The 23,783-nt window shown below is 43.6% G+C and overlaps 1 protein-coding gene across 4 annotated transcripts in view; it reads left to right on the top strand.

Annotated features, from left to right (window-relative positions):
* The window catches only part of TMEM154 (transmembrane protein 154), a 51,163-nt gene extending 37,060 nt beyond the window's left edge, over positions 1–14,103 (top strand). The window contains exons 7-8 of one of the 4 annotated variants that reach the window (XM_040472321.1): positions 9,505–9,554; positions 13,861–14,103. In XM_040472321.1, the coding sequence (XP_040328255.1) occupies positions 9,505–9,520 (16 nt within the window). In that variant the 3' untranslated portion in view covers positions 9,521–9,554; positions 13,861–14,103. Of the gene's footprint in view, positions 1–5,481; positions 7,892–9,504; positions 10,575–13,860 lie in introns of those variants that run through there. The other 3 variants (XM_040472311.1, XM_040472303.1, XM_040472295.1) reach the window with 3 other exon arrangements.
* The last annotated feature ends 9,680 nt before the right edge of the window (positions 14,104–23,783 follow it).

Raw genomic sequence — 23,783 nt, forward strand, 5'->3', positions numbered from 1 at the left:
AATGCCAGACAGGGCCTGGCATTGTCTATATCATGCCAGTTTGACCAGTTAAAAATGAAATAATCTGTATGAGTAAGCCTGGAACTCAGAGATGTTAAGTGATTTGTCCAATTTACACAGCAAGTTTATGAAATGCAATATTTTTTTAAAAACTACATTTTAATTCTCTTTTATTAATTAGTTAAAATAAGAGATATTCCACAAACTATAAGATAAATTAGAGATAAAAAAAAAAAAAGAAGGAACACACAGCAGCAAGAAAGGCAGCCACCATGAGGCTGATACATGAAAGTATTTGGTAGATGATGCATCCGTCGTCCCATATATTCATTGAAAAGATCATTAACTGCAAGAAAACAGTGTTTTTAGTGAACTCTTTTGACCTCTTTGCTCAAGTAAATCTCTGGCTACCTCCAGTTATTTTCTTTGTGAGTTTCTTTCCTCTTTTCCTTTTTTAGTCTCTCAAAAGTCTTTTAAAACTCAACAAGTATTTAGGAAGTATATTAAGTGCTAACTGGTTTCCTTCAAATCTGAGCTCTGTATTATGAGGGATACAAAGTAACATATGAAGGGTACAAAGTAACCATTTATAATCCTGCAGGATGATAATCTCAAATAACATTGTTAAAATGCAGGTGTGTGTGTGTGTGTGTGTGTGTGTGTGTGCGTGCATGCTCATGTGGTGAGTGAGAGATGTACTAAATTTAATAAAACACAGCCTGCTTGAATAGTGGCCCAGATTATGTCTACTGTGGGCATGATCTATGTGTCTTGGATGAATTTTAGGCCTGCCTGGGATGTTAGCCAGATGTGTGACCTCTATAATTCCCCCCAGGGCCAGGCCTCTTTCGAGAAGGAGAAGGGACGTTATACTGATGAAAAGAAGGGAGCACAATCTAATTGTTATGTGACTTTGTGCTATCCTGAGCTCTGCACTTCCCCAAAACCAGGTTAGGGAGCATCATCATGTGCGAAAGGTTTAACGTAAGTTTATTACCATCTTCAGAGCTAAGCAACATTAGCTGTGGTCATAAAGAGGGATTGTTAGAAGATAAACCGGTCAGGAGAACAAAGATGGCTTATCTGATCCTACCTGCAACCAAGGGGGCAGTTAGGAAACAAGGTGTTAAGAGCTGTATTTGTCCTCATTTAACTGCTAGCATTCCAATTAAATGCTTTCTTAAAAATAACAAATCGATGCTTTTTCATCAATTCAATTTGTTTTTATGGTTTGTAGGCCTGTCACTATAAAGGCCTTTAGGAAAGCTGTCCCACATTCTGAAAATATCTGTATAACACTCTGAGAAAAATTCCTCACTAATGCCACTGTCATAGACAAGACACTAAAACTGCAGGAATTAACACCGAGGCAGGCAACAGAGGTTGGAAGCAGGATTACTTACTTTATTTGTTGCAGTCGTGTGGCAGTTTGCCAAGGTATTTTTAACAGAACTCTAGGATTTGCCAGAGTTAACAACGTCTGGGCTCATTTGATCATTTCACAGAGATGATAAATAGCCCCAAAGACAGCAGGGAACGCGTCTAACTAAATAGAGGGAAGAACGTGAGCGAGAGAATGGCTCTGGGCTCAGGTAGGGCCAGATCGCAGGCTGCTGACTTGCCCACAGGCCTGATGGCCACCGCACCACGGCCAGTAAAAACTCGCACGTGGGATTTGCAACACTAGGAATGACCTGAGGTCCCATAGCTGAGGCAACTTGTATCCACGTTGGGACCGTCTTGTGTGGCAGACCCTGTCATGCTGCTCACTGTCCACAGAGCTGAGCGCCGAGTGCCACGTGTGAGCTTCTGTGCTCTTCGGTGCTTGAAGCTGAAGCAGGAGGTGGACAGCGTCACACGTGAAGCCTTCAGAATGCTTGTAGAGTTTTCTAAGCAAACCGCATTTAAGGGCGTTCTCAGAAATGGAAAGTTTGTTTGGGAAGATGGTTTCTGAAAGCCTTTGGATATTGGAAGCAATGTTCAAGCTTGTAGTTCACTGACGGACGTTCGTTAGCTTAGAATCTGCAAAATAAGGATAACACACGTTCATGGGTTTGCACGTCAGGCCTGCAGCATAGGGCCTTGTATTTGCTCACCTATCCTTTACAACAACCCTAGAAGGTACATGGTATTATTATGCATGTTTTGCGGATGAGAATAGGAAACTTCGGCTAAGAAAGGTCAACTTATCCAAGGTCACATAGCAAGGAAGTGGCTGAGCCCTGGTTCAAGCTCTGGCCATCTGACCCTGTGCTCTTATCTACTGTGTTAAAAGAGCCACTGTTAGCGCACATGAGCATTAGTACTACCATAAAAGAGCAACACGAGGTGTGAAATACCAAGGCATAAACGTAACCGAAAAATGAATGGTGTAATATGAAAAGAAATTGTTCAAAAATGTTTTGAGGGACATAAAAGATTTTTAAAAATAGAGATGTACTGTGTTCCTGAATGAAAGACTCAACAATGTAAAAATTTAAATTTACGGGTGCCTGGGTGGCTCAATTGGTTAAGCATCTGACTTTGGCTCAGGTCATGATCTCCCAGTTTGTGGGTTCGAGCCCCGCGTCGGGCTCTGTGCTGACAGCTTAGAGCCTGGAGCCTGCTTGGGATTCTGTGTCTCCCTCTCTCTCTGCCCCTCTTCCACTCATGCTCTCTCTCTCTCTCTCTCTCTTTCTCTCAAAAATAAACATTAAAAATTTTTTTTAAATTAAAATTTAGAACTCTGCCTTACACTTTAGATTAAAATAGACTCCAAATAAGTTTAAATGTTAAAAAAAGAAAAAAGTCCAGGGAAAATATAGAGGAATTTTATTATAACTCTGAGTTGGGAACTAGTTTGAAAGCATGACACACAAGTCAGAAACCATATCAGAAAAGCATAGTTTTAACTCTAAATTAAAACATTAAAAACTCTAAAACATTAAAAACTCTAAATTTCTGTACTTCGAAAAACACAATAAATAGAATGAGAAGGAAAATAAAAACTGGGGTAAGGTATTTCCAATACACGTATAATAAATAAAAATTATGATTCTTAAAACACAAACCAATAAAAAGATAACAGTCCCATTTTAAATATGAGTAAAAATTATCAATAAGCAATTTTGCAAAAGAAGGAATGGAAATTACCAAGAGAGCTTTAAAAAATGTTTGTTTTTCTCAGAAATTATAAAAAAGTAAATATACTATTTTCACCTATTGGAGCAATAAAAAATGAAAATAATAATATCCAGTATGGGGAAGGATGTGGGGAAAAAGATATTTCCCTAAAGAAAGTGTGGGGAGAAGGTAAATTGTACAAAATATCTAGGGAAGGGGGTAATTTGAAAATGGGCTCTTCAAGCTTTAAAAGAGCACACATTTTAACCTGGTAATTCCCCTTCTAGCCATTTACCCGAAGGTAACAAATGGAAGTGTGCAAAGATGTAGCATTTTTCAGGCTAAATAAAGACTATTGGAAAGGGTCTACATGTTTAACAATAAGGGTGTGTAGTTTAAAAATGCTTTTTCATTTCATGAGGCAATGAGATCCTCTATAGCCACTAAAAAGATATTGTGTATTTATTAGCAAGGACTGAGGTCTCCAGGCGAATGAGAGTGAGCAAAGCAGTCGATAGCACAATATATGTAATAGGATCCTACTTTTGTACAAAAAGAATGTATGTCATTATCAAGGGAAGAAAGTTTGGAAGAATGAACACCAAAATGTTGACTGTAGTAAGATTGTTGGTATTTTTGCTTTGCTTATTTGTATTTAGTTTTCCAACAGAGGCTACGGAATGGTTTTATAAAAATTTTTAAAAATCACATCTGTTGTAACAGCTGGACGCAGATCAGCGTTGTGGACAAAAGAGGGCTCGTGCCCACTACGAGTGAGGCTTTGTGTTATACTGTGCTTAGGGGAGCTGAAGTTTCCAGATAAGGCCACAGAAGGAAAACCCGCAATTCAGAGACTTATGTTCTATAGAGATGAACTTCTGGATCTTAGAAGTAATATTCTGCTACCACCCAGTTTCCAAGAAATGGAACCACCTTGCCCAGTTTAAGAGTGGTACAGGGTGACTTAAATGAAGGGGATGTTAAACCTGCTCTTCAGGGGCGCCTGGGTGGCGTAGTCGGTTAAGCGTCCGACTTCAGCCAGGTCACGATCTCGCGGTCCGTGAGTTCGAGTCCCGCGTCGGGCTCTGGGCTGATGGCTCAGAGCCTGGAGCCTGTTTCCGATTCTGTGTCTCCCTCTCTCTCTGCCCCTCCCCCGTTCATGCTCTGTCTCTCTCTGTTCCAAAAATAAATAAACGTTGAAAAAAAAAATTAAAAAAAAAAATCTGCTCTTCAGCTAAAAACTTTCTTAATTTTCCATCAGCTTCCCATTGTAAGTCAATTTTGCTACAGAAGTTGTCCTTTTGTTCACAATTGCTCTCCTCCTCCTGTCGTACTGGTTGTCCGCCCTTATCACAGCATCTTCCCCCGGTCTTCACAACACAAATACAAACACATAACCATACACACTACGTTTCCCCTCCCCTTTCGTGGATAGATCTATTTATCTGGCTACCTATCCGTCTACCAAACTGCTTCAAAGTCTTTTTGGAAACACATGCTGTTTCCCTGAGCAGGAGAGCCCTGAAGTAGGAGTAAGAAGAATACAGTCGGTTGCAGACTACCCATGTCTGTGAGCTAAGGAGATACGATGTTCTGTTGATGATTATCATTCGGGCACTTCCTTGGACACAAAGGTCACTTCAAGTAGGGATGTTCTGGAATTTGAGTGATGGGACACAAAACTGAAAAAAGAAGCAGGAGGAGAGGGAGAGTGGCCTGCTCTCCAGGAGACGTGGGTGGAGGTATGGTCTCGCTGGGGGAAAGCTGCAGAGCCAGCTATGTGGCCAAGATAGCCAAGTTGGAAACAAAAGCACAAATTAGCCAGCCAGCACAGTCATGTCCGAATACCATGTCCGTAATTTATGTCTATTCACACCCCAAGATGCCTAATGGTTGAATTCTAAATGACACGGAGAAAGCACCTCCGGATCCTTTGTGGATACGAACAAAATGGGCTTTTGAAAACACGCCAGGACCACCAACTCCTGAAAAAAACAATGCATGGAAATTTTTTTAAAAAAGGAAAAAAAAAGAAAAGGCAAATTTGGCATCTATTCATAGAGAATGGGATTCGTTTTAATTAAAGGTGGGGGGAGGGACCCCCAACTCCATCTGGTTCTCTCCACATCAGCACGAGGGAGGGATATTGGAGCAAGAGCTAGGGATTATTTCTTGGCTCTCATGGATTTCCTCCTCAGGGATCAAGTATAAAATCCAAACCAACCTTTGTTTCAGAAACTGTAAGCTGGACACTGTTGGCTTCCTGACTGTTTATGTTCTCTTGAGTCACCTCCACAGTGGAGTGACCAGCTCTTGGTAGCTTCTTGGAAATACACTATTGTTCTCTCTCTCTCTCTCTTTTTTTTTTTTTTTTTACAGTGACAATGAATCCTGAAACTGAATGGTGCTAATGTTTTCCAAGGAGCAGCCCTGGAGGGAGCCTGCTGAGCCTGCCAACGGAGGATGAAGAGGATGCAAATTTAATTAATTTCAAATCAACATAGACACAAGAACCTTTTGCTGTGCCTCCCAACGCCCACTCTCCCTAACGATGGCATCACCTGTACTTGGAAGAATGCACGATTGAGAAGCGCCGGGCAGAGGCTTGGCTGCCATCCACCGTGGCTTCTGAGGGTGGAGTAGCCACGGGACGCGTTCACCTCTCCTCAGCGCCTGTTCCCTCCTCTCCACCAACCTCTAGCTGCCTGTACTCACTGCGGCCACACTCTCCAGGTCCTTGTTCCCTTTCTGCTTCATTCCTTGGAGTTTAAATCAGGAAGCTGTTTTACATACGGCCTCCTTCTGGGTCACCTTGTTACCTAATTAGCTTTGGATAATTTCCTCTGATTAGTCAAGTCCTCTGATAGGTCCTCTGCCTTCAGCAGGAACTTTCCTCAAGGCCAGTTACGTCATGGAAAAGACAGCGAACAAAGCGCGTGCTTCACTCTATACATCATCCCCGGGGGTTGGGAAGCGCGTCTACCTGCCAAGAAGACAGAGTGAGAGTCCACCGTCCTGAGGAGATGTTGTCTGGTGACCTGCGGACTCTGAGTTAGCCAGACAGGCCCCTTGGGCACTTCTCGGAGGAACAGGAATCTGCAGTGAAGGAGCGAGATGATCTCCCTCTCGGCTAAGATCACCAGCGTGGCCACATTTCTCCAAAGCTCATTCTTGCTCTCACCACACCTCTTTGCCTTTGTGTGAAGAGAACATGGGCACAGGGGGTCATCTGCCAACGCTTTGTATTTTCGAGATCTTTAAGGTCGTTTGCAACAAACAGAATAGGAACAGGCAGATTCCTGTGCCGGTGGCAGGCATCACCCACTGTACCTTCCTGTCAGGCTGGCACAAGCCTTGTGTCTCCCTGGACACAGCTTTCCAGGAGGCCGCTATCAGTCCAGCAGAGGTGACATTCTACACGGGGTTTGTTGACATTCTTGTACAAGAAGCAACGGCGCCAGATGCAGAAGAGCCTGCTTATCATTCCCATTCACGGAAAATCAATCCTCACTGAATCCTTGATTGTCTAATTCTGACCTTTAAAGCAATCTAGCAAACTGGGAGTCCTCGGGTCTTCCGCAATACCTGATATTGTATTCCAGGAAAGAAATAAAGAGTGAACACTTTATTTATTTTACTTTCCACATGTAAACTGAGGGGAGATGAGGTTCACCACATATTTGCTGCTGAATTTGGGGTCTTGGGTTCGAAAGGCTGCCTTAATACATAACAAAACTACCCCTCTCCCCCTTCTCGGAATCCCTCTGACTGGTACTCACCTTCTGAACTATGCCCATCATTTTAAAGGCAGAGCTCCAAGCCAGGGAAATCTTTCCATACAATGAAAGAGAACTATCTGGTTGTGTTTAACCACTGCTATTGTGTTATCCTGGGACTTCATGGAACTGTGGCAAAAGACAGTCTTTGTGGTATATAATGTCAACAGATTCATCTGTCATATCCTCGTTAGCACATCCTAATAAGGCATTTTTGTTTTCACGTCTGTTTTGCATATTCATATTCAATTTGTGGTCGACAGTGACTCTCAGATATTTATGCCAAAATTGCCATTTTCTGAATTATTATTTCTGCCTATTTTGTTACTTTGTTTCTTCTCCACGTTTTGACTCTTTGAAGAGTCTTAGATTGCTTCTTTCTCTCTCTAGGTATCTAAGATTTTTGCTGAATACTTACACCTATAAACTTTATCCAAGTCTATCAACCAATGCACTTAGAAGTTCAGAGAATGATAAGGGGTCTTGAAATCTCATTTTGATTAAGCAATACTTTATGAATATTTTAATACAGTTAAAATATTCTCATTCAGCATTTAAAATAACTTTAAATTTCAGAAGAAGCAAGCTTCAGTAACATGTCATTGAATTTATGTCTGCAAAATGTCCTAACCTCTATAATTGCACAGTCTACAAGGAATTTTTTTTAGAAGGTAGTTTATTCTAGCAAGGTCTATGAACCAAAGCAGTGAAGGGTCAATCTTAGCATCCTGTATCTTATTACTGTTCAATCAATAGATATCATATATTTATGATAATTTCAATAACTGATTTTAAACCCAAACTTAATTTTTATGTTTCAGATATTGTTGGTAAAAATCACATTAATTTGCCCTAATGGGGTAGCCAATCAGAACAAAACCTGACTTCGGAATGTTTTAAAGATATATAACTTTCACTGCGCATTTTTGTACACTTTAAGCAAACTAGGTTAACAATATTGCCTAGTTAAACTCCTCAGGGAACTTGTTTTAATAAACATACAAGATTATCGATGTGTTACTCTTCTTTTTTAAGCTTATTTATTTATTTTGAGAGAGAGAGAAAGAGAGAGAGCGTGTGCATGCGAATGGGGGAGGAGCAGAGAGACGGAGAGAGAGGATCCGCAGGCCGATTCTGCGTGGGAAACCTGAGGCGGGGTTCCATCTCAGGAACCATGAGATCATGACCTAAGCTGAGATCAAGAGTCAGGCACTTAATAGACACTTAACTGACTGAGCCACTCAGGTGCCTCTATCAATCTGTTACACTCTCTCTCTCTTTTTTTTTTTTTAAAGTTTATTTTATTTTGAGAGAGAAGGAGTGTGAGTGAATGGTAGAGAGAAGAGAGAGACAATCTCAAGCAGGCTCAGCACAGTCAGCACAGAGCCCGATGCAGCGCTCGAACCCACAAACCCGTGAGATCATGACTTGAGCCGAAGAGTCCGACACTCAACCAACTGAGCCACCCAGGCGCCCCTCAGTCTGTTACCCTTAACTCAGTGATATGACTCCTCTTTCTGGGAAGCTCACTGTTATCTAAAAACAGGCATACAGCATGGATCAAAAGTCATATCCAGGGAGTGACAAATGCCTCTCGCAATGTAAAATGTTTTAAAAAATGCCTTTGTCTATTTTTAAATTTTGACTGTTTAAACTATCAATTTGCACCATCTCTGGAAGAAGGCCCCTATGATAAGTAAACATAAAATATAGGCTTTAGTTTCAGTTTCTGTCAGAATTAATACAAATTCTGAAGGTAAGTAGAGTGCTAAGACACGGTTTCATACTGGGAAGACACCACTGAAATTCTCATTGTGGGGAAAACATTGAGTTTTATGCTGAATTAAATTTACACATGCTACTTTTTCACCGTCAGAAGATACTCAGGATGAATCCTGGGGTTCCACTCAGTATACACAGCAGGCAGGCCAGAGTAGCTCTACCCATAGGTTACATTTCTTCAGTCTTAAAATAATAAGAAAAGTCACTGTATAATAGTGTGGAATGGAATTAGTCAAATTTTTTATTAATAATTGCATAATTCAAACAATGAATTGCCTAAATTACTTTGCTCGTTTGAGCAGCTCTTTGACATTGCCTTGGTATTGTCCTGTCTGGCACCAAAATTTTATTTTCCTCTTAGTCCTTTTGGGAGTAGCTATTTGTAGATACTCGGTGGGGTTTCTTGGTTTGTTTTGTTTTTTTGTCCCATTACCTCTTCTAAATAGCATGTCATATTCGTGAGATAGCAATCCATACAATTATATAAAATAAAACCTTTAAAAATCAATTCAGTAGATGCTCTATGCTCTTTTTGAAATGATATCTTTTTTTTTTTAATTTTTTTTTCAACGTTTTATTTATTTTTGGGACAGAGAGAGACAGAGCATGAACGGGGGAGGGGCAGAGAGAGAGGGAGACACAGAATCGGAAACAGGCTCCAGGCTCTGAGCCATCAGCCCAGAGCCTGATGCGGGGCTCGAACTCACGGACCGCGAGATCGCGACCTGGCTGAAGTCGGATGCTTAACCTACTGCGCCACCCAGGCGCCCCATTGAAATGATGTCTTAAGAAGTTAAATTTCTAAGCCAAAGTACAGCCAATAACATTGAGACTTTCATTTCAGTGCCGTACAAGTTTAGAAATACAACACTGAACCATTGAAAACAACCAAAGGTGAATGGAAGTTTTCCAGTTGGACTTCAGGTGCAGAGGGCTCGGGCAGTCATATTCCTCACATCCCATCACATTGTCATCACTGGCTTTTGGTACTTTATACATAAGTAATTGGGCCTTTTACATGAAAGATATTCTTCACATTTTCACTTCTTTGGTCTGCATGGGAAGAACAAAATGAATGATACATAGAAACTACAAATTGTAAGCAACACTTTCTCCGGTATAAAGATCAGTGGAGAGTAATCACTATATTACTCTGACTTTGGTGAAACCCTGACGTTATAATTAACATCAAGAACATGGGAAAACTCTGCATGTTTAATAAATGCTAGCCTTCAGAAAGAGCAGAGGTTATAGTTTTCCAATGAGTGAAAAAATAATCTGGTAGATCGTTAATAATTTCACTTGTATGCATCTTGTTTTTAAAGTTAAGTGAAAATAATGTAAAAAATGCTGTATTAGACTCTCATTTTTCAAGTAATATAAAGTCTTTCCTCAGAAGGTCAGTAAGATCATCAGATGTTTATTTACCACTTGGCTTCAATGTATAATTTCTATCTTATAAGTCTCATGTAAGAAATGGTCCCATCACTATTGATTAGAACTGATTTGCAAAACTACTAAAGTTTTAAGACTGATTACAGGTTTTAGGTTCTTTTCTCCTGCCTCGTATGCTGAGAATAATATATGTAATAATATTTTTCCTTTATAGCTTATGGCTTTAGAAATGTCAGATATCCATTACATATGTATAAATTATGCTCAGCTGTATGACTTTTACAAAAATAAATAAGTACATACACGCTGGTAAGCTAAAGTGCTCATTCAGCAGTGTTAGATGGAAAAGCATTTTTGAAGTTAACTGAAAAATAAAGCACTATAAGAGAGGAGTAAAGAGTGTCTTTGACATTAGTTTCTATGTGATTAATGTATATAAACACTTAAGATAAATGCTTATTTGAAAGTAAGGTGTTTGTTTACTAAAATGTTGTTGACTAAGAGTAAAGGAGTGAATTACACATCTTTTTAAAGGAAAGTTCTTTTAATTTTACTTGTGACTATGGAAAAGAAGGATTGTTACCTTGTATAATTATCTCTTTTGATCTGTATACCTTTTTTTTTTTTAAGTTTTTTAAATGTTTCTTTATTTTTGAGAGAGAGAAAGAGAGAGACAGAGTGTTAGCAGGGGAGGGGCAGAGAGAGAGAGGGAGACACAGAATCTGAAGCAAGTTTTAGGCTCTGAGCTGCTATCAGCACAGAGCCTGACGCGGGGCTTGAACTCAGGAACTGTGAGACCATGACCCGAGCCAAAGTCGGAGGCTTAACCAACTGAGTCGCCCAGGTGCTCCGATCCACACACCTCTTTAAATAAATGATGCAATACCAATTTTAAAGTTCTTGTAGAATTCAACCTGCTTTATACAAAATTGTCTACCCTAAAAATTAACTGGGTTTTCTGCATACCTGAAAGATGTTGTAACACATTCTTTTCTTTTTTCTTTACAAAATATTTTTAAATTGAGAAACGAAATTTCAGTTGTCTATGGAATGTAATTTTTAAAAGTATTTCTAGTAAAAATAGAAAAATCATAGGGGCGCTTGAGTGTCTCAATTGGTTAAGCATCCAGCTCTTGGTTTCAGTTTAGGTCATGAGGTCACTGTTCATAAGTTCGAGCCCCAGGTCAGGCTCTAAACTGACAGTGCAGGGCCTGCTTGGTATTCTCTCTCTCTCTCTCTCTCTCTCTCCCTCTGCCCCTCTCCCTTACTCTCTCTCTCTCTCAAATAAAATAATAATTAAGAAATTAAGAAAAATCTTAGAGCTAAAGCCTTCTCTTTTTCCTAATTACTCGCTTTTGTTCATGTCTTTAATTCTAATTTCATTTTCTACACCTTGACATTATAATAGTTGGAACAAGGCTGACAGACAAGTTCATAACACGTAGATAATATGAAGACATCCATGAAAAAGGATGCATTCCTGCACACAAACCAGTCGGTACATTGACAAACAACGAGCAGAAAGATTCCCCTTCAAGGCCCCAACTAACGTAAAACCTGGTCAATTACGGCATCGATACACCCCTAGAGTCTGCTGTGTGTATCAGTTGGGAATTAAGTTCAGCTTCTAATACTAGACACACAAAATGAAATTATTTCAAGCAAGATCTTTTTTGGTCACGCGTGAAAGAATACAGAGGTAAGCTGGTATGGTAACTCCATGGGCATCTGGACCCTGGATTCCTTCTAACCCTCCCCCCCTCCATTAGTGCAAAGCTCCCATCCTCAGGGGTGCCGTTCGGTACACATGCCCCAGTGTGGAGTCCACAATAAGGACAGAAAGGGAACCAGCACAGGGCGAGCCCCTCTAAAGAGCTTTCTTGCCAGCCCATTGAAACAACTCGGCCTATATCTCATTAGCCAACCTATCTGCAAGGCAGCAGGAAACTGTAGGGTTGGTACAGGTAGGGTCTCAGGGTTGGTACATCATCATTCCCAACAATGAGGGTCTGCTTCTCAAAGCAGTGAAAGAATATTGGGTATTTGGTGAGGTAGCAACACTGGCCATAAGGTGCTAAGTACCTACCATATATCGTCTTGTTTTAATCCTCGCCATATACTTAAAAAAAACGTTTACTGATTTTGAGAGGGAGAGAGAGAGCGCCCATGTGCACGTGCACACACACACACGTGCACGCGAGTTGAGGAGGGGCAGAGAGAGAGGATGAGAGAATCCCAAGCAGGCTCCACACTGCCAGCACAGAGCCCAATGTGGGGTTCCATCTCATGAACTGTAAGATCATGATCTGGCCGAAATCAACAGTTGGATGCTTAACCTACTGAGCCACCCAGGCGCCCCTCACAATATACTTTTACGATAAGATTAGGGAACTTATGAATTTGTCTCATGTCTTCCTAACTCCAAAGCACATGACCTAAACGGCTACACTAAACTGCCTTCCCAGTAATAAGCAATAGGAGGGTGTTTAAGAAGGTGTCAGTCATTGTCAAGGAGGCCTGAAGGTGGGCAGATTCAGACCAGAAGTAACAGAAGCTTCAGGAGGGCAGTGAAGGAAGGACCCCAGGACCAGTAGAAATGGTAAATCATGCTGAGAAAAAAAGTCAGGGTTTGGAATAGGGGTGGTAAGGTAAAAAAACTTAGTTTCTGGACCTAGGTTCTGGTAAGGATTTGGTCACTGAATAAAGAAACAACGAATGAAACTTAGTGGCTTAAAAGCAGCAACAATCATTTATTTTGCTCATGAGTCTGCAATTTAGGTGGGGTTCATGGGCAACAGCCTATCTCTGCCCAGCATCATCTGGGCAACTGGATTGGGGCTGGGGGATCTGCTTTCAAACGGCTCACTCACATGACTGGCAAGTTGGTACCCAGCTGTTTGATGCGGAACCCAGCCAGGCGTGTGGGCCAGGGGCCTTGGTTCCTACTACATGGGCTTCTCCATGGCTGCCACACAGCATGGTAGCTGGATTTCAAGAGCAATATCCCAAGAGAACAAAGTGGAAGTACGTGGCATTTTTAGAAGCTAGACTTAGAAGTCACATATCATCACTTCTGCCATACTCTGTCACTTGAAGCATTCGCAAAGTTCAAGGGGGAGAGAACATAAACTCCCCCATTCAATGGGAGAAGTGTCAAGAGCGAGTGGGATAGGAGATATGTTACAGGCATTTTGGAAAACACGATCTGCCAAAATTTGCATGGCCTCATGTAATACAGAAGAAATATAACAGTCAATCTCACACCAAGTGTCCCTAGGAATATTTGATTTCCCTTGAGTCCAGTGCCTGATGGCCATCTTTGGCTTGGACATACATCCCTGGTCCAATAATTTTGGGCAGGTTTCATCAACTACATGAGGCATGACACATAACATAGAAGAGCCTAGAAGAGTGGGTGGATCAGACACAGAGAAACTTATGAGTATTTTCAGTACGTACAGTTATAACGGGACCAGATTAGATTGTGAGCACCTTGAGGATGGGGATTAAAAAATGTTGGGCATCTCTGTATCCTGAACAGTGCGTGGCACTAGTAAATGCTCAATAATCATGGAAAAACCAATCAGCCACCGAGCTAAGAGTCACTGCACTACCCTTACTCGTACCAAATCAGTATTTATCACCAGTGAAAACAGGACCCAAATAGAGGTTTGCTTATTGCCCGTTACCATTTTCTACCCAAGTTTCCAGTCTCTACCCAAGTTCACCTTCCAACTGATAGATTCTTTTATCATTTTTTATCTTTATTTGAAATTGTCCTATTATATGTGCTTTTTATTTCCAGCTATCTTGAATCCAATCTGGAAGGTGGCAGAGAACAATCATAATCGAGCCAACAAGCAAGTGGAGGCAGAGGAGAAAAGGTGGACCCCATTTGGAGGGGAAGGAACACAAGGAGGGGCCAGCAGGTCACTGAAACCCTCTCAAGATGCTCTTTTGGCTCAGAGCTGGGCTCTTCTTCTTTGCTCTCTAGAATGTCCATGGGGAAAAGAAACGCAAGTTGTATTAATAAAAAGGTTAAATGATCTATTTTAGGTAATGACACAAGAAAGATGTGGATTGTTTCTTCCCTGGATAGGGAGACAGATGAACAAAATAAGAGGTGCTGTAAATCCTCCTTGAAACGTTTCCCAACCAGCACTCAGTGTAGATAGAGCCAACCAAGTCACCTAATGGGGCAAGAGAGTAAACTCTGGGACCCATTTATTTCTCAGCTCCATGAATCTGTAAAGAAACTCCTCCATCTTGTTACATGTGGTGACTAATGCTTTTTTACCTCATGTGAATGTGCCTTCCTGTTTGTAACCCAGAAGGACCTTTCTGTTCCGGTCCAGACGGACCTCCATCCTTCCTCTTTGCTTATACTCCCCAACCTTCTGCCTTCAGGGACCTGGGAGGGAGAGATATATCTGGGGAGGCAGCCAAATGAATTAATGTTAAGATTTGTGTTCTGAGTGGGGCTTGGGGCAGAAACAAGGGGGACAAAGTGGGCTGAAGGAGGGGGTAGGGAAAATGGGAGGAAAAGTTCTTGGGGAGTTCTCTGGCTCAACAGATGAAACCAAGACTAGTTGTGAAAAACAAAGGGGCAGGATAGGAGTCAAAATCTGGGACACAAATCTGAAGCAGGAGTTAGAAGCAGACTAGAAAGGGTTGGGAGTGAGGTGAGGTAGGGTCTGGGTGATTTTGACAATGGAGCTGAGCTATCCAGAGTCTTCCTTCAGTGGCCACTGGATGCACAGGGAATGGTGGCCCGCCTGGCTTAATGGTCGAAGGGCAGAAAGGACACTAGACAATAATACCTTGTCTATGGTAGAGTCGGCTCACCTCCCTGTTAAGTTGAGAAACCCGGTTCCAGAGAAACAGCATGAATAAGAAGGCTAGGCTAGGATTCATGCTCCCACAGTATTGGGACACATCCCCTAACCCCTATGAGAGCTCTGAGAGTGGTGACAGCTAGTTGGATTGTCTGAGAAGGGCTATGCCACCTTCATCTCTGGTCAGATCCAGAGCAGGCCACACGAGGCGCGGCAGGGCAAGGCCCGACACTTTCTTCTGCATAGATTTTTTAAATTTATCCTAAATGAATGCACCTCCCTAATTTTTTCTCCTTACGTGTAACGTAGGTGTGTTTGTTTAAACAAGACTCTTGATTCCGTGAGGAATTTTCCAACTCAAAATACCTCAGACCAAAAGAAACGTACAGGCTCCGGTAACCAAATTGGGCAAAGCAGGAAGTCGCTGCTCTCAGAGAGAACCTGACGCAGGTTCAGCTACAGCGAGGAACAGCCACACCAGGGACTCGTGAAAGATTCTTCAGTATTCTTGTCTTCCGTTCATTGTCTGAAACAACCTTCTCCACGGGGCTACAGCTATTGTAGCTAGTGGCTCCAGGGAGCTCATCTTTCCGTCTTTACCACCAGAGCAGAAGGGAATCTCTTTCTCTCACCCAGTTAGGAAACGTCCCCCGGAAGGAATTAGATTAGACTGGCTGGGTTTTATGCCTAACCCTGTGAAAATGGTATTGGGACTGACTGGGGTTGACATGTCCTTGTACTACCACAGTATTCATATGTATGTGTGTGTGTGTGTGTGTGTGTGTGTGTGTGTGTGGTACACATTGATTGGTTGGTTGGTTGGTTGGTTGTGGGGAAGAGAGTTTATGAGGAAGCAGTTTCTAAAGGGGATCGGAATGCCGTGACCACACGCAGGGCATTTGGGACCAGCCAAGGACACAGATATCCCCGTTCACGTGTTCTTCTCTCCCGTTCCACTTATCTATCCACGTTCAGAGCCACAACTCCAGAGTGGGCTAGGTTCTCAGGAAGGTGGATCTACTGATGCTTTTCGTTTCCTTCTTTGCACATTTTTGGTATTTTCTAAATGTTCTACATTTAGATACATAAATTTGTATCACCTTTGTAATTTATGTTACAAAAATGAGAGTGGGTAAGTTCTCGTTAGTGGAGGCAGAAATATTAAGAACTCATAGAAAAATCCAATATTCTTCCAGCAAAGGAATGTCTTTTGAAACTCAGTTGCAAAGCTGCATGAATAGATTTAGGTGTATATGACCAGGACCACTTTTTGTAGAAAAGAAGGAAGGGTTCTGCGGGAGGGTTGGTAAGAAGCCCTCAAAGCCTTGCCAAGGTGGAATGTATAGTTTTTCTTCTGCGTGCCTTCCTGTATCCTGGGCTGAACGTGGACACACTTTGCCATTTCTCTTCAGGGACTATGGGAGAATCAGGGCAGTTTTTGAAACTCTGCCTTTACCTTATGGATCATGTCACCATTTTAGGACAGGAGCAGAAGGTATTAAAGCAGTTGTCAAGGTCTTGAGATGCCGAATGAGAACAAGTCAGAATTAGAAAGGTTTTCTCTCTCCCTAACGCATAATGTCTAATCACTTGGGTTCTTTTCATTTTTATTTTTTTACTGTAAGGATCTTTAAATATTAAAGAATATTTTGAATAAAGAGCAAAAATATCCTCCATTTAAAATTCTCTCCCTTGTTTACTTCTGTAGTTGCCACAGTTTCTCCAGTTAATACATACACTTTTTATAGAGTTAAAACAAAGTAGTGAGAATAAAGTCCAGTTAAAATCCACCCCCCCCCACAGAAAATCATTCTTAATTCCCCCAGCCTAGCATGAAAATTTCCATTCTTAGGAGTGATGTGGAGTCTCCAGCAACTCTTTCTAAGAAAGGGAATGAGAGCAGAAGGCTGAGAGGGAACCCTGGTGGGGGTCACGCAAGGCCACTGCCTCAAGCCCAAGAGGGCATGCTTTCCTGAGGAGAGCAGGACTCCTTAGCAGCTGCTGTGGGTGGGTTTAGAGGGGACCATGGGAGAGGGACCCAGCCAGAAATCCTGGAGAGAGAAAAAAACACTAGAAGGCTTCCCTGAAGATGCCACTGGGATCCATTCGTTCAGCAAAAATTTCTTGAGAGCCTCCTATGCGCCAGGTAGTAAAGATGTAGAGGAGAGGCGAGATGGCGTGGGGAAGCCCAGAGCCTCTGGAGCCGGACTGGCTGGGTTTAAATGCCGGCTCCACGCTTCTGGACAGGTTACCGAACCTCTCTGCGCCCTACTTGCCTCGTAAGACTTTTTTGAAAAAACGCATGAGAGGATCCATGTGAACACTCTGAACAGAGAGTGCCCGGTGCGTGGTACGGATGGTGGAGTGCTGGCTCTTACTATTTTCGTCTCTGCCCTTAAGGAGATCACAGCCCAGAGGCTGAAACGGCATAAACTGAAAGTCTGTGGAACGAGATGAAGGACCTGCCAGGCTCATTTTGTTAAGATGCAGAGCCGTTGGGAGGCTCTCCTGTGGAACAGCTTGTGGGAAATCACGCTGCCCAGGAGTCTGGCCCCAGGCACCATTTTGTAGGTCATTGGATCACAGAAGGCACTGTCACCTAGTGAGAGTCATTCCAACTGGGAATGACAGCATGATGGCGAAGGCTTTTAGTGAGTACTCTGCGACAGATACTTTTAGACATGCGCCATGTGAATGAACCCACTTAATGCCCCCAGGTAAGTACACTATTACCCCCATTTTACAGAGATGAGGTAACTTGCTCATGGCGCACAGGTAGTATGTGGTAGAACTGGGATTTGAACCCAGCTGGTCTGTTTTTATTTTTATTTTTTAATTTTTTTTAACGTTTATTTATTTTTTTGGGACAGAGAGACAGAGCATGAACGGGGGAAGGGCAGAGAGAGAGGGAGACACAGAATCGGAAGCAGGCTCCAGGCTCTGAGCCGTCAGCCCAGAGCCCGACGCGGGGCTCGAACTCACGGACCGCGAGATCGTGACCTGGCTGAAGTCGGACGCTTAACCGACTGCGCCACCCAGGCGCCCCAGCTGGTCTATTTTTAAAGGCGGTCTGCATGTTCCCAGGCTCACCGTGCAGACACGCCATTTTCATTGACTACAAAGGGATTGTGTGAGGGGTGACCCTGAATGACATTTTGCCCATATATTTGAGTATCATTCATTCGTTCCTTCAGTTGACATTTGCTGAGTCCCTTGCTCTAAGTGGGGCACGGTGGGACCTCCTGGGTACAGAAAAGAAGCAGCCAGTATCCTCCCATCAACCTGTTTTGGGAGATAAGGCTTGTGCCCAGATGCAGAGTGACAAGTTCCCGGGGAGGAGCAGATACAGGGCTCAGAGACACAGAGGAGAAAGGATGACTGGGTTGGGGACAGCAGGCAGAATCCTGAGGGAGAAAGTTGAGCTGGAGCAAAGTCTTAAAGGGCAGAGGGTTGTGACAAACGGTCGTTGGAGAAAATGGCATTTCAGTTCCTAGAGAAGAGCACGAGGAAAGGCACAGAGTCGGGGAGCGCATGACAATACAGTGTGGCTGCAGCACGCAGGGCGTGTGAGGGAGAGCGAGCTGCACACGAGGAAGCAGGCACCTGGAAGCTGGGGCCTTGAACTCTGCCTTGGGAGGTTGGATTTCATTTAGCAGGAATGAGAGCAAAACGCTCAGCACTGGGATTTGGAAGAATGATCCTCACATGTGGAGGGTGAGTTTCAGGGAGAGAAACAGCGGGAAATGAGTGGAGCAGCAGAGAAAATCCAGGAAAGAGGAGAAAAGAAACGGGAAGGACACAGGGAGGCCAGGTCACTGCCCACCCTCCCTCAGCCACTTAAAAGCCTTCAAATGCCTCCCCTTTGTTTTTCAAATGAAGCTCCAAGTCCTTAAGATTTGTCTGAAAGCCACCTTTGCCTCCTGGATCCCTCATGGCTCCTAGTGCTTTAGCCAACAGCCTCCTTTCAACCCCTGGAGAGTACCCTGCCCCTTCCTTCCTCAGACTTTCTCACGCGCTCTTTCCTCTGTCACCTCATGCCCCTCCCTGCTCAAATCAGGCCCACCCATCCTTCAGTCTTCAGCCAAGCCAGAGCCTTCCCTGGCCCCCCATTGTGTGTTCTCAGTACCTTTTCTTCGTAGCCCGTGCTGCCATTGCAGTTTCACAGTTGTTTGCGTGATGGTACAACTAATCCCTGTCTTGGCTATAGGCTTCACGAGAACAGATAATCCCCTGCCCTCAAGAGCAAGCATCGTGAGAACCGATAAACGTCTGTTTGCCTTATTCTTGTACCCCCAGCGCCAATCGTCTCTTGCGCTAGTTTAGAACGTTAAATCAACGAAGGGAGCAGACACGGGATTCGGCAACTGACTGAATAAGAGAAATGAAAATGAACACCGGGCCTTGAGCCCTAGTGGCAGGAAGCGTGGTGTGGCCATTTGCTGCAGCAGGGAACACAAGAGAAACCGGGTTTTTTTAAGGTTACGGTTTTCAGATTAGGAATCTAGCGTTGTGCAAATTGATTTGGAGGTGCCAGCAGGTCATTAGTTTGTCCAGCAGGCCGCAGCGACTTTAACACTACAATTTACGGGAAATATTACAGCTAGAGAAAGGAAGAGTGACGAGTTTGAGGGTATATTAGTGAGAATTAGTTGCCTGCATGTAGCAGAAAATCCAAGAGGATTTATCGTTGTCTCACCTAAAAGAAATTTGGAGGTAGGACACCCAAGGCTGGTATGGTGGCTCCATGGTCATCCGAGACCATGGTCTCTATCTTTCTGTGCCACTCTTCTTAGCATGTGGGTTCTATCCTCAAAGCTGCCTTTGGCCCCAGATGACTGCTGGAGCTCTGGTCATCAAGCCCATCCTTCTAGCAGGAAGGAAAAAGACAGAAGGTGAGAGGCGCTCCCCTGAAAGCCCGATCCACTTACATCTCATTGGCCAAAAACACTAGAAGTGCGGTGCATCCAGCTTTAAGCAAAGCTGGAAAATATAGTCCTTTAGATGGGTGCATTGCTACCTTGAAGAAAGTCAAGGGTTCTATTAAGAATAATGTCTATCGGATGGGCAACGGCTGATTCCACCACAAGAAGCAACAGCCTAGATGAGATACTCGAGGTCATGAGAGAAATGGGCAGTTTCACAAATGCTCCCCCACCTGAGAGGAATGAGCGTCCAGTCACAGGTACACGGAATTTTAGAGGTGCAAGGAATTTCAGTGATCACTTAACACAATCCCTGCATTTTGCTGATGAAGAGACGTGACCCGTAGAAACAAAGAGGTTTGGCCGATGTCACACCGCCGCAAGTGGGGGGCGGAGCTGAGGCGAGAACCAGATTCCCTGGATGCAGTGGTGGAACAGAATGTGGGGAGGGTTTGGAGCACCTCCAGAGGAACACACATGCCTGCAGAAAGGCTCGCTTCGTGCAACACTGCGGTGATTCAAAGGCGAGGCTGGCATGGAACAGTCTTGGGTTTGAATCCTAGCTGTGTGACCTTGGGCAAGTTACCCAGCTTCTCTGAGCCTCACCTCCTCATCTATGTAATGGGGTGATGGCCCAGAGCAGGCACTTTATTACCGCTAGTCGTCATTTTCGTTATTATTAGAAAGAAATGTTTTTAGAATAACAATCAGTGAACAAACCAAACAGGAATGAATGAAAGTACAACAGACAGCTAGCCACCTAAGATGCTTTTACTCTTTGTTTGCCGAGAGATTTAAAGCTGGATAGGTGGTATCTTACCCGCCCTAGCATTAAATTCTATCACGCGAGCTTTCCGCACGTGCCCTACTGAGAATCTGTGCTTCCTTGGACTCCTTGTGGCCTGCCTGCCGACCACGCCATTCTCCTCTGTGACCCCTGTGCCCCTGATAAACACACCAATTCTGTAACAGGGTAACCAGACGCAGACTTCCTCCACGTCTTGATTTCAGTTTCCCTTTCCCACCCTCACATACCCCTCTCCCTCTTTCACCTTCTCCCCACCTTCCTCTCCCATTCATCAGGCAGCATATTTTGAGTGTTCACGTAAGACTGAGCTTAGTGTTGTGGGACACTCCAAAGAAGACAATAGTCATAGACTCTGGCCTTGAATTATTTTCAATATGGTGGCAAATGCGTGAGCCGTGATGACATTTTCTTAGGCACTGTGACTTGGAGGTAAGGTACATATATCTGTTCTATGGCTATATTGTTCCCCCTTCGCTGTCATTTCCCTCACTCTGTCATCACCTACTCTTTGCAACTTTACATAGTTTTGTGTCATTGATTCTTGTGGAATTTTAAAGGCTGGGAAATAGTTATATTTATGGCTTCGTCTTTCCTATCTTTAAAAAAAAAAAAAAAAACTTCATCAATTCCATATCAATGCTCAAGGTAAAATAGCATTAAATTACCAAATGAAACATGCAAAATCTGTAAACACTCCGTGAGATCCTCATTAAAATTAATTTATTTTCTTTGGGCATATACCAGGTTCCAGTTTTATTTGGAAATGCGGAATTTATGTCTGTTGTAAAATATAGTAATAAGTCCCATATTGCTGTGGCCAGAACTATATGCCAGCTGGAGAGGAAATAGAACTCAGTATTTGCCTGTCTGGGAAGGTTTCACATCCAGAGAGCCTGGATGGAGACCTCTCTGTAGTCAGAATGCTCTTGAATTTCCCCTCCTACAGGGTTCTGCTTCTGCCACTAGCTAGCTGAGTGACTTTGGGAAAGATGCTTCACTTTCCTGGGCCTCAGTTTCCCCATCTGCAAAACAAAGCAGCTAGATTAAATCATCTCCAAGTCAACAGCTGTCACACCAAGTATGCACAAAAAGCATCTCTCTGGGCAGCTTCTTAAAAATTCGAAGTCTCGAGTCACCAGGCCAAAGGGGGTTTGGCCCAAGAACCAGTTGTCCTAATGAGCATGTCAGATCATTCCGAAGCAGGGGATCTGTAGACCACACAGAAATCTGCCAAGAGCTCTTACTCAGCCTCAGCGGGCTGCATCTTCCTCTGAAACATATTGCAAATATAAACTCTCAAAGAAGAAGGAGATGGAGAAGGAGGAAGAGAAAGAAAAAGAATAAGCAAGAACCCTATTCCCCCTAAGAGCAGAAGTTTGAAGGACAGGCACCGTGGTTCCCAGGGCTGACTGTTGGCACTGACCTCTCTCTGCCCTGAGTTGCTGAGCACTTGCATCTCGACACACACTGGGGAAGCTTGATCGGAGGCTGCCTTTTCCATTAGCTTACTGTTCCCTATGAATGAATGTCTTATCTGTTTCAAAGTATAAGACCTCTGGCAGTGAGGTCTGCTTTGACTTCCTGGGCATTTTTAGCAGCCTCTGCACAGTGCCACATGAGACCCGCAAGACTCGCTCAGATACCGATACAAGTGAGGCATGAGTAACTCTGAGTCCTGTAAGAGGAGGTCTTCTCAGTTTTCCACCCGTGGGAAACCTCACGTGTGGCTCCGTCAGCACCCACGTACAATACTTTCACAGGCCAGCTCCCTTCATTATAGATCTGAGAGGGAGAGGCTTAATTTCCCCTGATGAGCTCTTCCTTTTGCTTGTTTAGGGTGATGGGTACAATTGGGCACCCTTTGGTGTTTAAATTAGGGACTGCTTAGTACAGGAAGTTGAAATACCTACAACAGTGGCTAAAACTTCCTTTGTGCTGGGCAACATTCTAAGTACTTTACTCGTACTATCTCATGTAAACCTCTCGACACACCTACGAGAGAGGTATTATGATTGCATTCAGTTTCCAGAAATGGAAGCCCAAAGAGGTTAAGTAACTTGCTGAGGGTCACCATCTCGTAAGCAGGAGACCCAGGATCCCAGACCAGGGCAGTCTGACTCTGCAGTGGAAGTTCCAGATCACTTGGCTCTACTGCCTCTCTTATGTTTTGGGGAGTCTCAGCTCTCCCTCAGCTGTGGCCTGTGACCCCAAAGGTCTCCTTAGCCGTTCCTTTCCCACGTTTCCCGTTTGGAAGGGCTGTGTGGAGAGAGGGCCAAGCAAAGAGGGATACTGCTCTTGGGGATAATGGAGGACAGCCTGGAGGACTTCCTTCCCAGTAAACATTCAGAAATCTGGGGAAAGCAGATAGCTTCGTAGGCAGAGAAAATACTGGGGCTGCTCAGCAGTGATGATCAGACCCTTCGGGGCCCTGCTGTAAACATACCTGCAATTGCAAGAGAGAAGCTGGAGTAGCTTATAAGCCCCTCTCTGCCACGCTCCAATGACTTCCAAGGCAAAGGTCTAGTGCATTTTCCTTTGAGGGCTGTACTCCGCCCCTGCCCCCCCCCTCCCCACAATAAGTATGCTCCTCTTGTTCTTCAGGTGATTAGATAAAAAGATAAAATGCCTTGCACATCTACAGTTTCCTCCTGCAGGAAGTGAGCGGATGGGAGAGATTCACCGTAATGATGAGTCACCACCTGGATTTGAAACAAACACACCTACAAAGATAGCAGGGTGTAGACTCAGTAAATAATCAGCCGACTGGCACTTCTGAAACCAATTGCTGCCACGGATTTGCTTTCTGATTTTTTTTCCTCTTCATTTTTTACTGCTTTGGCGCCGTCCTAAGCAGCAGCCTGTTCCTTCTCTCCATTAAGATTCAGAGCGATCCCTCCCCCTCTACCTTCAGAGTCCTGGGAGCCAGGCTCAGCAACAGAGGGGAGAAATGAGGGCGGGGCTAAAGAGGAACATATAAAAAATAAATGAGCCATTCATAAAAATGAATATTATTACCAAAAGGAGCCGTCTGCCAACATCTCCACGTATATATTAACTCAGCTGCTGGGCTTTGTAACAACGCAGAATTAAGCCAATGCATCATCTTTTTAGTAGTTGCTCAGTTGATCTACTATTAACTTTAAACAACCAATTGTGAACTGAG

Source organism: Herpailurus yagouaroundi, unplaced genomic scaffold (genome assembly GCF_014898765.1).
Source record: "Herpailurus yagouaroundi ecotype Mexico unplaced genomic scaffold, PumYag 28, whole genome shotgun sequence".
NCBI classification, from domain to species: Eukaryota; Metazoa; Chordata; class Mammalia; order Carnivora; family Felidae; genus Herpailurus; species Herpailurus yagouaroundi.